The sequence below is a fragment of the Aspergillus costaricaensis genome, assembly GCF_003184835.1.
Source record: "Aspergillus costaricaensis CBS 115574 unplaced genomic scaffold BO79scaffold_20, whole genome shotgun sequence".
Classification (NCBI taxonomy): domain Eukaryota; kingdom Fungi; phylum Ascomycota; class Eurotiomycetes; order Eurotiales; family Aspergillaceae; genus Aspergillus; species Aspergillus costaricensis.
The window spans coordinates 305105-317459 of record NW_020291820.1 but is presented as its reverse complement, the minus strand read 5'-3'; the positions used below and the strand labels follow the sequence as shown (position 1 = coordinate 317459).

The 12355-nt window shown below is 51.1% G+C and overlaps 5 protein-coding genes across 5 annotated transcripts; 1 reads left to right on the top strand and 4 right to left on the bottom strand.

Moving 5' to 3' along the window:
- Nucleotides 1-457: 457 nt before the first annotated feature.
- On the bottom strand, nt 458-2782 carry BO79DRAFT_209678 (Zn(II)2Cys6 transcription factor). Its single transcript, XM_025682647.1, has one exon. The coding sequence runs from the start codon at nt 2523-2525 to the stop codon at nt 741-743; it is 1785 nt and encodes a 594-aa protein (XP_025538436.1). The 5' UTR covers nt 2526-2782; the 3' UTR covers nt 458-740.
- A 1084-nt stretch (nt 2783-3866) lies between these two features.
- On the top strand, nt 3867-4469 carry BO79DRAFT_209677 (dolichyl-diphosphooligosaccharide--protein glycosyltransferase subunit 4). Its single transcript, XM_025682646.1, has one exon. It carries the CDS (start codon nt 4057-4059, stop codon nt 4258-4260), a length of 204 nt encoding a protein of 67 aa, XP_025538435.1. The 5' UTR covers nt 3867-4056; the 3' UTR covers nt 4261-4469.
- A 23-nt stretch (nt 4470-4492) lies between these two features.
- On the bottom strand, nt 4493-7507 carry BO79DRAFT_28882 (putative C2H2 finger domain protein). The gene is made up of 2 exons (XM_025688726.1): nt 5213-7507; nt 4493-5112 (listed from the first exon to the last, which is right to left on the bottom strand). Exons 1-2 carry the CDS (start codon nt 7314-7316, stop codon nt 4817-4819), a joined length of 2400 nt encoding a protein of 799 aa, XP_025538434.1. The 5' UTR covers nt 7317-7507; the 3' UTR covers nt 4493-4816.
- Nucleotides 7508-8519: 1012 nt separating this feature from the next.
- BO79DRAFT_238444 (synaptobrevin family protein) lies at nt 8520-9693 on the bottom strand. The gene is made up of 2 exons (XM_025684815.1): nt 9546-9693; nt 8520-9429 (listed from the first exon to the last, which is right to left on the bottom strand). Exons 1-2 carry the CDS (start codon nt 9584-9586, stop codon nt 8700-8702), a joined length of 771 nt encoding a protein of 256 aa, XP_025538433.1. The 5' UTR covers nt 9587-9693; the 3' UTR covers nt 8520-8699.
- Nucleotides 9694-9901: 208 nt separating this feature from the next.
- Nucleotides 9902-12202, bottom strand: BO79DRAFT_288323 (uncharacterized protein; the record flags this gene model as incomplete). Its single annotated transcript, XM_025688669.1, has 2 exons — nt 12177-12202; nt 9902-12121 (listed from the first exon to the last, which is right to left on the bottom strand). Exon 2 carries the CDS (start codon nt 12101-12103, stop codon nt 9902-9904), a length of 2202 nt encoding a protein of 733 aa, XP_025538432.1. The 5' UTR covers nt 12104-12121; nt 12177-12202.
- Between the last annotated feature and the right edge of the window lie 153 nt (nt 12203-12355).

Genomic DNA, 12355 nt, shown 5'->3' with positions numbered 1-12355 from the left:
GACTTACAAAGGGGAATTGAACTTCTTCATCTTACTACTATCTACTGAGTATACACAGCTTACGATACCACTTCTGTAATTCTCCTTATAACTACTTAATAGTAATACTCAGTAGTGGTGAGGGATATGAGAAAAGTAAGCATGGCACGTGTCCGACTGGATGAAATACTAGTATATATCGAGAGGTCTGTGAGCATTTTGAGTTTCAGACACTGCAATTTTGTTCCCACTAAAACCGATACCATCATCATATTATGACCAATCTTATCAATGGCAATATGCGAGAAGTTCACCACTATTGATTCCTACCTACCTCAAAACATAGCGCTATTGAATATGTTTCACTCTGATCATAGTACAAAACTCGCAATTGAAGGAGATGTGAATAGCTACCAGCCGAAGCAATTCTTTCGTTAAGTCATTCCAAGAAATATCACAACAGTATAGCTGGTAGATCAGCAGAATATAGCTTATTTTTTATTTCCAAACATAGATAAAGAAAAGATAGATAAATAAATAATAACCCCCCTAAGCGCATGGGATCCCCAGCGGATCAATGAAATCAACTCGTTGGCATCATCTCAGTGTCTTCTTTTTGGACAAGCAATCATTATCAGTCGGGGAGGGGTATCATTGCCATGGTAGGTAAATATCGACAGGAAAGTAGAAGGGGCTTGTGCAAGGGTCGATCAATAAGCAACCCGAAAATACATGTGCATATAGTATAGAGCCCCGCCTCTTTACCTGGCCATTGGAAGGAGGTCGGGTATCCAAAACCGACTGTTGTCGAGGACCGTGGTCAGATCAATTTCAGGCATGGTAGGCCGAAGACCAAGGTCCATCACATCACGGGCGACCGCCTTGATCTGATGCATAATCGTTTGCGAAATCGCCCAGGTCCGTCCTAGAGTCTTGAAAACGCCAATGGTAAGCGTCAGCCGATCACGGCTGGGGTCGGGCATCTGCCCGGCCTTGACGGAGCACGCGGCCAACTGCACCATGGAGCTGAGAACCAGCGCACAAATGAAGAAGGGCGTGTGCTTCACAACTGGCATGCGAATAGACGCCAGCGAGGAGATCTCGCTGGCTGCCTTGACCGCCTTCATGGCATGCGCATGATGCGAGAAGGCGGGGATGCTCAGCGGCCCGTGATGGCCGCAAATAACCTCCGCTGCCACCGCGGGGGAGGACAGCAGATCAGATCGCGGGAAATGGAGGTAAATCGCAGAGCCGTTGACGATCATTGTTGCTTGGAACATCATCTCGTCGACGGACCCGTCCGAGCGCAGCAGTTCGGCCTTATTCTCGGGAAGGTGGTGGAAGAAACTGGTAATCCGTGCGTCAATGGCCTCGACATGGTCCTGCTGGCCTTCAATCATGTCTTGGATGGCCACTACGCGTCCCAGGATGCGAACGGCCTCAATTCGGTAAGTGAAGGAAGAGAAATCTCGCTCCTCATCTGCAAAGACATGCTCGTCGAATTGCGCAATAGTGGGTGCAGGCGGAGGTGGGAGAGCATCTTGGTAGATTCGCTCTTCACAGGGCAATGGTACCTCGAGCGGCCCAGAATTGCACCGGAAAGCTGGCTGAACACCCAGTGCAGTGAGCATGCCTTCAATGATGAAGAGCTCCCACCAGGTGCGCCTCAAGCTCTCTTCCCGCACCGGGTCGCCATAGCTGAGCTGCGGCGCAGCATCTCTTTTGTTCAATCCCAACTCGAAGGCCAGATTGACAGCCGTCGTCACGCACTCGCCCGCCTTCTGCCGCTCATTGCGGGAATGCAAGACAATGGCGAGGAGTACCAGGGCCTGCAATTTTTCGATGGACCCTTCCTGGTCCATCACGGACGACATGACCGTCGGCCGGTAGGTCTCACTGTTGGCGGCCGGAGTGAAGTGGGTCCCAATGAACTTGATGACATGCTCCAGAAACGCAGGCACGTGGTTGCGGTAAAGGACACGGTGGGGCGGCAAGACCGGGTGGGAAGGATGGAAATAGGTGTAGAAGATGTCGATAAGATAGCCATCGCCTGCAATGGTAGAGATCGAGTCTGGTGTCATGGGGCTATTGGTGACGCCGACCGTCTGCGAGTGCGAGGAGCCAGAGTTATCGGTCAGAGCGGGACTGCCGGAGGGTAAGGAAGAGGAGGGCAGGGAAGTCGGCACGGGGGTGGTGGCGGCGGCTGCCACCGCATACGACATGGGCATGTTACTCGACAGAGTCCAGTCGGACGGCACGTTGAAGTATTGGGGCTCGAAGGAGGTCGACATGTCTGCGGGGAGTTGGTCGGGGGAGGATGGATTGGCTCGACGCTTCTTCGAGGGGCCCTTGTACCCGCGACGCGACGGGGTGTATTGACATTCAGAGCCTGTGGCGGAACAGCGACCGCAGACAGGAGTCTTTCCATCACATTTTAGGTGCTTGTGTCGACACAGCAGACAGGCAAGCAGCGACGGGCCCGAGTTTTTGGCAGAACCGGAGTCCTTGACGGAGATAAACGGGTTTTGTTGGAGACCTTGATCCATGTTGAAGGCGGGAACAATCACTGAATGGTTACTGAGAATTAATAAGCTGGTGGTCTCATTTGCGCAATTCCAGCACCATGCAGAGAAGAAGAAGAAGAAGAAAAAGAGAAAAAGGAGAATCCGGCGGGGTTCAGAGTGACCAGAGACAAGTTGAAACCCAGCAGGAGAGAAGAGGAAAAGAAAGACGGCAAGCGGAAGTTCGGTACAAGCGGGGGTGACGGCGGAAAGGAAGGTTTTATGGAAGCACAAGAAAAAAGCGGGCGGGAAGTTGAAGTGGGGGGGGAGGAGGAGCAGGAAGGAGAAGGAGATAAATTTTTTGTAAAAAAAAGAACCAGGGATGGAAAGAAAGACGATGGATACAATCGGAGAAGGCCGAATGGATTGATTCTAGGACGATGACTGGCAGGAAGGGGGGGATATTGAATTAACTAGTTAACTAGCACTAGACGCAACGGCGACACGAATCATGCAGGACGACCAGTGCAGTAGAAGGAGTAGAAGGCCACAAAAAGAGAGAGACATACCACTTTTTCTTCTCTTTTCTTTATTAATTATTATTCCTAGTCTTGCCTTTTTGACAGGCCGAAGGATGATCGATCAGACCAGCCAGACGTTTCTTTAGCTCGAGTCTCCACCGACAGCCGCAGAGCGCCCAGCATCTCACCCATTCACGCTTCACGATTGGGAATGGCCGGTGAGGGTGGAGCTGCAGCGATCGGATGTGACACAGAGAGATTGCTGCAACAAAGGAAAGAGAAAATAAAAAGGACTCGAACAGTTGTCAAGGGGGGTGGGTAAAAGTAGAGGATGAATAAGATTTGGAATCGTCCGTCTTGAGAAGTTGGGTGGCAGAGTTAGTTAGCTAGTTGATCGATAGTTCAGAATAGATAGATAGAGAGAGTAGAGAGAGAGTTGGAGATGGTAGTGGATGGATGGAATGGATGAATGATGGAGAAGTGATGATGCTGACTGAGCCGGTAACTTTACGCACGTAACTATCAAGTACTGCATCTACACCAACGGGATACCAAGTAAATACCAACTATCTCATCTATCTATTTAACTTACCTAGTAGTTAACAAGCAAGCAACAACCAATTCTCCTATCCTGTTCTTCCTTCCCCCTCCTTTACAAAAATCTTGTTTACACTTTCCCTCAAACCAGGTAAGCTTTCGCCGTAAGAAATTCCCATCAACCATAGACCACTCTTCTATGGTTCGACCCGAATCGGGTTTTCTCTATTCCCTCAGCTCCGTTCTCCATCTCCGACTACTACGTACTAAGTAAAGTAGTTAGTCTAACTATCAACGTGGCTTCCGCGCAATCACACTCCCCTTCCGTCATCGCACCAACAACACTCACTCACTCACTTCCCCTTCCTCTCTCGTTTTACTACTCAACAAAGAAAAACAAACAAAAGTACCTTACTTTATCCAATTACTTACCTCTTCGTCACAAATCAACCAGTCCAATTCCTCCCTGAAGCGCTAAACAATAACAACAACCTAATACCTACTACCTACCCTCCACAATGATCACCGACGACGAACTCCACCGTCTGGCCGTCTTCCTCGGCTCTTGCGCCATGATGATGATCGTTCTTTACCACTTCCTCGAGGTCAATCAGAAAGAAGATGACGAGGAGGTCGACGTCAAAAACAACAACAGCAACAGCAAGCAACAATCTACGGGCGCGTCGTCGTCGTCGGCTGGTTCGACTACTACCACTGCGTGAATTTGATTTGATTTGATTTGATTCGGTTTGGACTTGGAATTGGAATTGCAGGGGCAATGTCGTTATTATAATTGTCAATTGATTGATTGATCGATTGATGGATCTGGCCTTGGAATGCGGTTTGGTTTCCGACTTTGCGATACAAACTACTACAATGTATGGTCTATTGTTCCTGGGCGTGTGCGCAAAGGAGATAGACAGACAGACAGACAAGGAAGGGGGGGGGAATGGATGATGGTGAAAGTGTGGTGGAACAGAACAGAAAAGTGGCGATGAATAGATACCCCGGTGGTCGTCGTCAATATAACTACCCTTTTTTTCACTCTTCTTTTCAGTTGATCGGATTTGAGTTCATTATCTATATGGTACATGGTTGATGTTGCTATGGTTTACAAGGGTGTAACATCTCGGGAATATCTGCATGCTGAAGGCGAACAACAACACCGTCGCTCAAAAACACTCGCTGAATCCCGCTGTCAAATGCCATGCCATGTAATGCGAAACCGATGAAACTACAACGAATTAAAAAGTGAGGGTATCACAAGTCGCGGTTCTCTTAAGTCGCTGGCACCACCTCGTAGACATCTTCGTCATTGTTCAATCGCTCATTCCGCGCCGGGGTCGCGAGCTCACATCCGCCCGGGTCCAGTCCGACTCCAATGTGCTCCTTCAGTCGCTGGACTGCCTTGAGGATCTCCCGGGACCTCTCCTGTTGAGTATTATTCCCATGCACTCGGTTAAAGGCACGGATGGAACTGCCGCTGGCAGGGATTATAAGTGAGTCTTCACTGTTGGGCTGTGCGGTGTCTGGGATGCCCAAGGGCCCAGGACTGCCGCTAGCATCGTTTCCCACTACATCGCACAAGTCAAAGTTAAAAATCAATCACTGCTCCGAACAATCAAACTAGTCGCAAGCTGAAAGAATGTTATCATCCAGCAGATGCTTTCTCACCAGTTACAGGCACCGTGGGCCCATCCCCAAGCTTCCATGCGATCGGTTCCAAATGCTCCTTCTTCACATGTTTGAACAGAACTGCGGCAGGCAGAGCGTCTGGGAACGTGCACCCCTTCCATGCGCAATTGAGCGTCTGGGATACGTGCACCTTGAAGACATGTTTCTTCAGTCCATCCAGATTGTGCAACTGCGCCTGGCAGTTCGTCCAATTACATGCAAATACCGGGTACGGAACTGACGACGACATGGGAGGCTGCTGAGGCTGCTGGGGCGGCTGTCGCGCCTTGTTCGTGCTGCCCGGGGGCCGACCCGGTCTTCTTTTGCCCGTCATCGGTGTCACTCGTGTCGTTGTGGTAGGTACACTTGATTGTGACGGGGGCTGAGGGGTCGACGGTAGTTGCGGCCGCGTTTGTGGTAGCGGGGGCGCTGCCGAAGCAAATGGGCCGTTCTGTGGCTGAGGGGCAGCCTTGGAAGAACCAAGGTGCTGACCCAACACCGGCTGACCCTGCAGGGGCTGCGAAGGCGGATATTGTCGTGCCGGCTGTGACTGGGGAAGAGGTGGCGGTTGCCGGGCTTGTGGTGGAGGGGGAAGAGTGGTGTTGGTGGTGCTCGGAGGGACAGGCAGTGAAGGCGCGGGACGCGGCCGCGGCCGCGGCTGCGGTTTTGGCGGTTCCGAGTCACGTGGTTCCTGCGCATCGACTAGATCCCAGCGAAAGGTCGACAGGTCCGACGAAGTGTCCACATGAACAAAAACATCGCGCAAGCGAAGAAGGTGATGGTTCAGTGTCTCTTCTGTTGGGTGGCGGCCGGCTGCGATGAGGACGTCTCTGGCGATCGTCTTCGGGTCGTAGATCACCTTATCGACGGCATCCTCCTCACGTAGCGGCTTAACAATGTCGGCACGAGATTTCAAATGGTTTTTGGGTGCAGGGGAGCCGGTGCCTCCTGTTTGTGGTGAATAATTGTAGATAGAGAGCCCTCCAGCCGGACGATCCTCAGCAGGCACCGTTGCATAGCTGGGCAATGAGGGTCGCCCGGATGATCGCTTAGAGGTGGATGGGGGCGCTATCCGACGTCTCTTTGCATCATGACCAGGCTCACTACCATTTCCACCAGTATTTGTTTGCTGCATTGTAGCTTGCGAGGTTGTATTCGTCATCTGCGCAGGTGGATTAGGCGGAGGCGCTGAAGTCAACGGCTGGGAAGTCGGGACGGTCAATGGAGGAGCCGAGTGGGATGCCTGAGCTGGGGTCGTTGGAGTGGCGTGCGAACTCGTTTGAGGCGCTGTCATAGGTGAATAGGAAGGATGTGTAGTAAATTGCGTCGGTGGCATGGGTGAAGGACGTGAATTGGGAGCTTGCGCCGGTGTAGGTGGCAGTAGTGGTGGGGCCGTATTCGACATCTGCAGTAGCAGGGGCGAAATGACAGCATTCGAGGGCTGGACTTGAGGCTGGCTTGTAGATACGGTACTAGACGACTGGGCAGGGGGTAGACTCGAGGATACAGAGCCTGACATCTGAGGTGGGGTCGGTCTAGACGGTGCTTGCGGGACTGAATGTGGCGCTGGATATGAAGCCGGCTGGTACCCTGGAGGGGGTGCTGGATTGGACTGAGGCGCCGGTTGAGACATTCGAGGAGGGGGCGGCTTATACCCTGCTGGAGGGCCAGTCCTGTGTGTCTGCACCGGCTTCGGCAACTGATGCGCACGTTTATATTCCTGCGAAGGAGGGGGCCTGGGTGATTTGGAGGGCAGCGACTTCGGACCAAAAGGAGCAGCGAAACGGGACGAGCTTTCAGTATGCGAGCCTGGGGGTGGTGCCACAGTGGAAGCTTGGGTATACTGCGTTTGGTGAGACCGAGGATTGGGAGGGTGATGTTGGTTTTCTGGGAATGAGGGAGGCCTCACGTCCCTCTCGTTTGAATACTGATATCCATGAGTACCGGCAGAGCCATTGTGAGCAGCTGTGTAAGACGAGGACGGGGGCACAGCAAAATAGGGATTCGACTGATAGAATGCCGCATGATCATCGACGCCTTGGGCTTCTGGGTCGTATCCATGGCGCAGGTAACTTTCTAGCCACTGCAAGTCTTCGCTTGACATCTTGCGCAGCTGGTGAGGCAGATGGGTATCATGTATGGTGCCAATTCTTCGCTGTCAGCACCATTTCCGACGTGCAAAACAGGAAAGATGTAAAACTGTTCCAGAAGATGTATCCCGAGCTGGTCTCAGTGTGACCGCAATAACCAGCATATAGCCTCACAGAGAAATTAAGCAAAATGGTCGGCGTGACGCGACCGCATCGGAAGAGGGATTAGCGGCGCGCATCAAAGAGGCTCGACGATGTAAATTCCCCACCGCCTCACGCGGGCGGTGAGTCGCGACAGGAGCTGTCTCCCACTGGCCAATCGGAAGCATGATCGGCGTTAAGCGGAGAATCACGTGACGCACATTTTTCAAGCTCGAGTATTTATACTGCAACTTCCAATCTTTCCTGCAGCAAGCCAGACAAGATGTCCTTTGCACCACAACCTACAGGCGCAGTCGTCTGAGTTGATCGCCGACACAGTCATCTCTGTGTTCTTCGCAATGCTGAGCCAGGAATCATGAGAACCGCCAATGCTTCACCCGCAATTCATGTTTCGTTGCAGAGAGGACAGCATTGGCTACTCATTTACCATGAGCTTGAACACCCTACAGCGAGATCTTGAACGACTCCCAACCAACCTAGTTTCTATCTCAACGCGCCAGATTATCTCCTCATCAATCCACTACCATGGTTGAAGAGGTATACGGCTGGCGCAGAAGGAATTGCAGAAATGCATTTACATCTAGACAAAGTCTAGATCGCGTTCTGCCTCGCTTGCAGACCCGCACTGAGCATATCGCAAGGACGCTGCGGGTTTGAGAGTGAGATACATGCTGTTGTAGATGTATAGTATTTATCTATGATTGATTGAATATAATGATCTTTGATTGAGACTTGTCAAGTGTTCTGTAGTCTTTATCTGATACTGTTATGAGCTTGACACTGGATAAATGCAATTCGCATAGTGGATGGCTTTGCACTTAGGCGTGCCAGTTGAGTAGCTACTACTAGTGATTGTTGACGGTTAGACTTGTCTACTCTGGCATCGTGTAATTTCCTTGAGCGTGTATACTAGTCTCTAAGCCGTCTCCAGATAGTAAGAAGTCTCGTTAAGACTACCTATACTCCTCTGCACCGGTCTTCATACCCCTTCTTAGTCGAAAAACCCGCTAGACGTTATTACATTGGGATACTACCCCAGAAGTAAATATAAATACCTAAGAATATGAATACCAGCCGCAGTCATCATATCATACAAACAAACAGAAAGAAAGAAGAAAGTCATATGTCCCGCTCAATTGGCCGAAAACCAGACGATCGTAAACCGTTCCTCCACCTCATAATCACCACGAAGAAGACAAACAAGATACACCATCACATCCTCACCAACTACCTACTTACTGACTATGCCCAACACACCTCCCCCAAGCAGGCAACCCACACCCCATCCCCACAAACAACCACACCAAGAACACGACCACAACAGCCAACAAAACCATCAACTTGACATTCTTCCACCACATCCGTCTCCTCAACCCACGACTCCTAATGCGGAAATCATGCGCACTTCCACCCAACCGATCCGTCTTATCCACCAATAAATCAATCCTTTCACCCCTCTCCAACACACGTTCGATATTCTCCGTCATGATGTTCCTCACGCTATCGATCTCCCGCTTTGCCGAAGCCAGCGAATCCGCCGGCGGGGCCGTATTATACGTCTGCAGCAGCGAGCGGAGCTCATTGTTGAAGGCAGCGCAACCGTAAGCCGGGAGAGCAGAAAAGTCCGTGCTGGAGGGCGAGTAAGTGGCGAGGAACTTGCGCTTGATTTCGAGGAGGAAGGCGAAGGGAATGCGGCGGCCTTGTTCGGCGGTTGCGACGACGATGTAGCTGAGGGGCGCGTAGGAGTTGGGTTCGCCCTGGCGGGGGTCATCGGAGGTGCTGGGTGTTGTGGGTGAGTCGGCGATGTAGTGCACGAAGAGACGCTCGTGGGTGTAGGTGAGCTTTTGCGGTTGGTCGTGGCTGATCTTGGGGAGGATGATGGAGGCGAGGGACGAGGCGGCGCTCGAGGATGTGCCTGGGGAAGAGTGTTCGGCGAGAATGGTTGTGCGGTGGGCGATGCAGGAGCTGCGTATTTGGACGAGTGGTTAGTTGGGGATGATGCTATTGAGGGAGGGTAGGTTGGGGAGTGAAGTAGATGTCGCGGTGTGTTGCTGTTCAGCTGCTGGTTGGGTAAAACGTACTAGAGCAGGAAGCTCGATGGCTTCGATGAGGAGGCGGCCATGGTGGTTAGTTGTCGCGATTATGTACTCGAGTTGCTATACAAGACGGAGAAAAGCGTAAGGTCGATCTGGGCGAGTCCGGGCCCCTGCCTTGGACTGTGGAGGAGGGATTAATGCGAGGGATTATTTGGCGATAAGATCACTGCTCCGTGACGTCGCCGCCCAGACGGTTAACTCCCCGGATTCTGTCACGTGATTGATACTTGTATTACTGTGGATGTCGAATCAGAACTACTTCATTGATTGGTACTTTACTACTTTTTAGGTATTTAGGCGATAAATACACGTACAAGTCAAATTCCATCCATATTAACGAATCACTTCGAGTCAGATTCCTCCCCGAGAGACATGTCCTCCAGCATCATTGAAGTCTCCTCAATCGGCTCACTCTGACTCGGTGTGCCCACAATCACCGTGTCATTGTCCTCGCTATCAGTATCGAAGTAGTCCTCGAAGTCGTCCGCTGATGTGTCAATGTCTATGAATGTCTCTTCTGTGTCTTCGGGCTTCTCATTGGGGGTTGGTCTGTGGCTTTCATCTTCCACGGCGTGCCCCTCTGAGGAATTTAGGCTGACGACGTCCGCCCACTGGCTTCCCGTGGCCTTGTGGGACGCACGCTGGACCGTACTTTGACCCTCGCTTAGGGCGATATTGCAGTAGGAAGTGGTCGAGGGGGCAGTACTTCCTGTGTGGATTGCAGGCCCTGGCATGGAGAATCCGCCCGTCTCGAGATTAGGTATGCCTTGATCGGTAAAAACGCCGCCAGATCCATCATCATCACCACCCGCCCACAGCGGGAGGTATCTAAACTCGTTGCTGGTAAGACATGTGATGGTGTCGGTGAGTTTGAAGTGCGCTCCTTGTCTGCAACCCTTTGCCATGCGCTCGGTGAGATCGCCCAAACGTGTGCGCACCTGCTGGAGGAAGACGATTGGATCGAAGACGGATGCCATGGAGCTTTCGGTAGCAGTTTCTTCAGGAATCACATCGGTCTCAATGTCAGAATCTAGATCTGGAAGAATCCCACCTTGTTTCTCTATGTAAATGTCACCACCGTACGCATGCTGGACAAACTTTGGGCTATCAAAGTCGACGTGGTTATTGAACTTGTTGACTGCCAGCAGAATGTCTTCCAAGGAAACATATGAGAGTTTTGCCTCATTTTCAGTCTGGAAAAGGTGGAGATGTCCGCCCAAGTCGGCGATTGTCATATCTCGAAAATTTTCATCTGGCTTCCGGAGACAGTCGCTATACCCCTCACCCCTGACCGTTCTCCAAAACGTCTTGCTGATGATGCGTTCTACATAACGCATGTTATCGTAAGCATCGGTGTGTTCATGCGCTGGGTAGTTGGAGGGATCAATGTAATGTTTTATTCTCGAGGACCAAGTGTCAACGGATCTGGTCATATTGGCCACGATGTGGCCCCGCACATATAGTTTGAGCGAGGATAGTAAATCTGATGCCAATGAACAATGTTCGGCACAGTCATCGATGTGGTGAGAGATCATCATTGTGGACGGCAGCTGCAAGAGCCAGTCCATTCGTGAGCCCGTCAATTGTATAAATTCTTCGAGGATACGATCCACAAGGCTCTGGCCCGCATACTCGATCCGTTGGCGATCTTCATCATCCAAAGGTTCGCGTTGTCGGCCGTGGAACGTCACCGCTGGCCATTGGAGTCTGGGAGGTTTGCCGGCATTGGCCAGACGTAACAAAGCTTCTTCTCCCACCAGGACAGTGAAAGAGTCCTGGCAAAGATAGTCGCATTCAATTCCGCGGGCAATTCGGTAGGTGATTTCCGGATGAAGTTCAATAAAGCAGGCATTTGTACCGTCATACAGCCAGGTCAAAATATGGATTTTGATGTGTCCTATGGTGGCAATACCAAACACCTTGGCCAGTGCAAAGAAGGTCCAAAGCTTGCAAGGCGTATCAAGGCACGGGTTAATACCTCCTAGAGCTTGCAGGATATGTACGATACCTGTGCGGTGACGAGAATCCGAATACTCAGTGGGAAGAACGAATTTCTTACTACCACCCTCAGGTTCGATTCCTTCGTCTTCGCCGCCAACACAGTCCACAGGTAAATCCAAACGGCTTAATTCACGGGTCCAAGTCCGTATACCTAGTGGACAAGATAGTTCAGTGGTGAATGCCACTGCCTCGTCGTCCGTTGAGGGGGGAGTGAGGTTAATAACATATTTAATGCCATCTGGTAGATTTCCCAGAAACTCAGAACGCTTGATCATGCGAGCTTGTCTTCTCGGATCAAAAAGTTTCGTAAAATAGGGAGACTTTGTGTCCAAGAGTGTGTGGCTGTGAACATAATGGGGAATGGACACTTCAAACTGTGGTTGCAATGACCTGTTTGGCACGTATGATGGAGGGTCTATGAAGACGATTGTATCGGCACCTTCAAATCGGAGAACGTCAAGCTTGGAAATGTTCTCATCTTCCACGATGTTCGAGTCGTAACTTGTGTCTTCATCAGGTTCCTGTTCCTGGAAAAATGCCATCTTGTGATCGGCCTGAATCTAGAGTAGCTTCAGTACTGGCCATTTTACACTTTAGCTCGTTGAGATCACACACCTTCTGATGAAGACGGACAATAGGACAGAGAAAGGTAATGGTAAAACAGAAGAACGTCTGTAAAAAAAGACACGGAGTTCGCCCTTCAGCAAATGAGGTAGTGACGTGGGTACTCTTGATCACTAGTATGACACGAGCTCTCACAGTCTCAGTCAGCCTTACCGTTTCGCCGCTGCCTG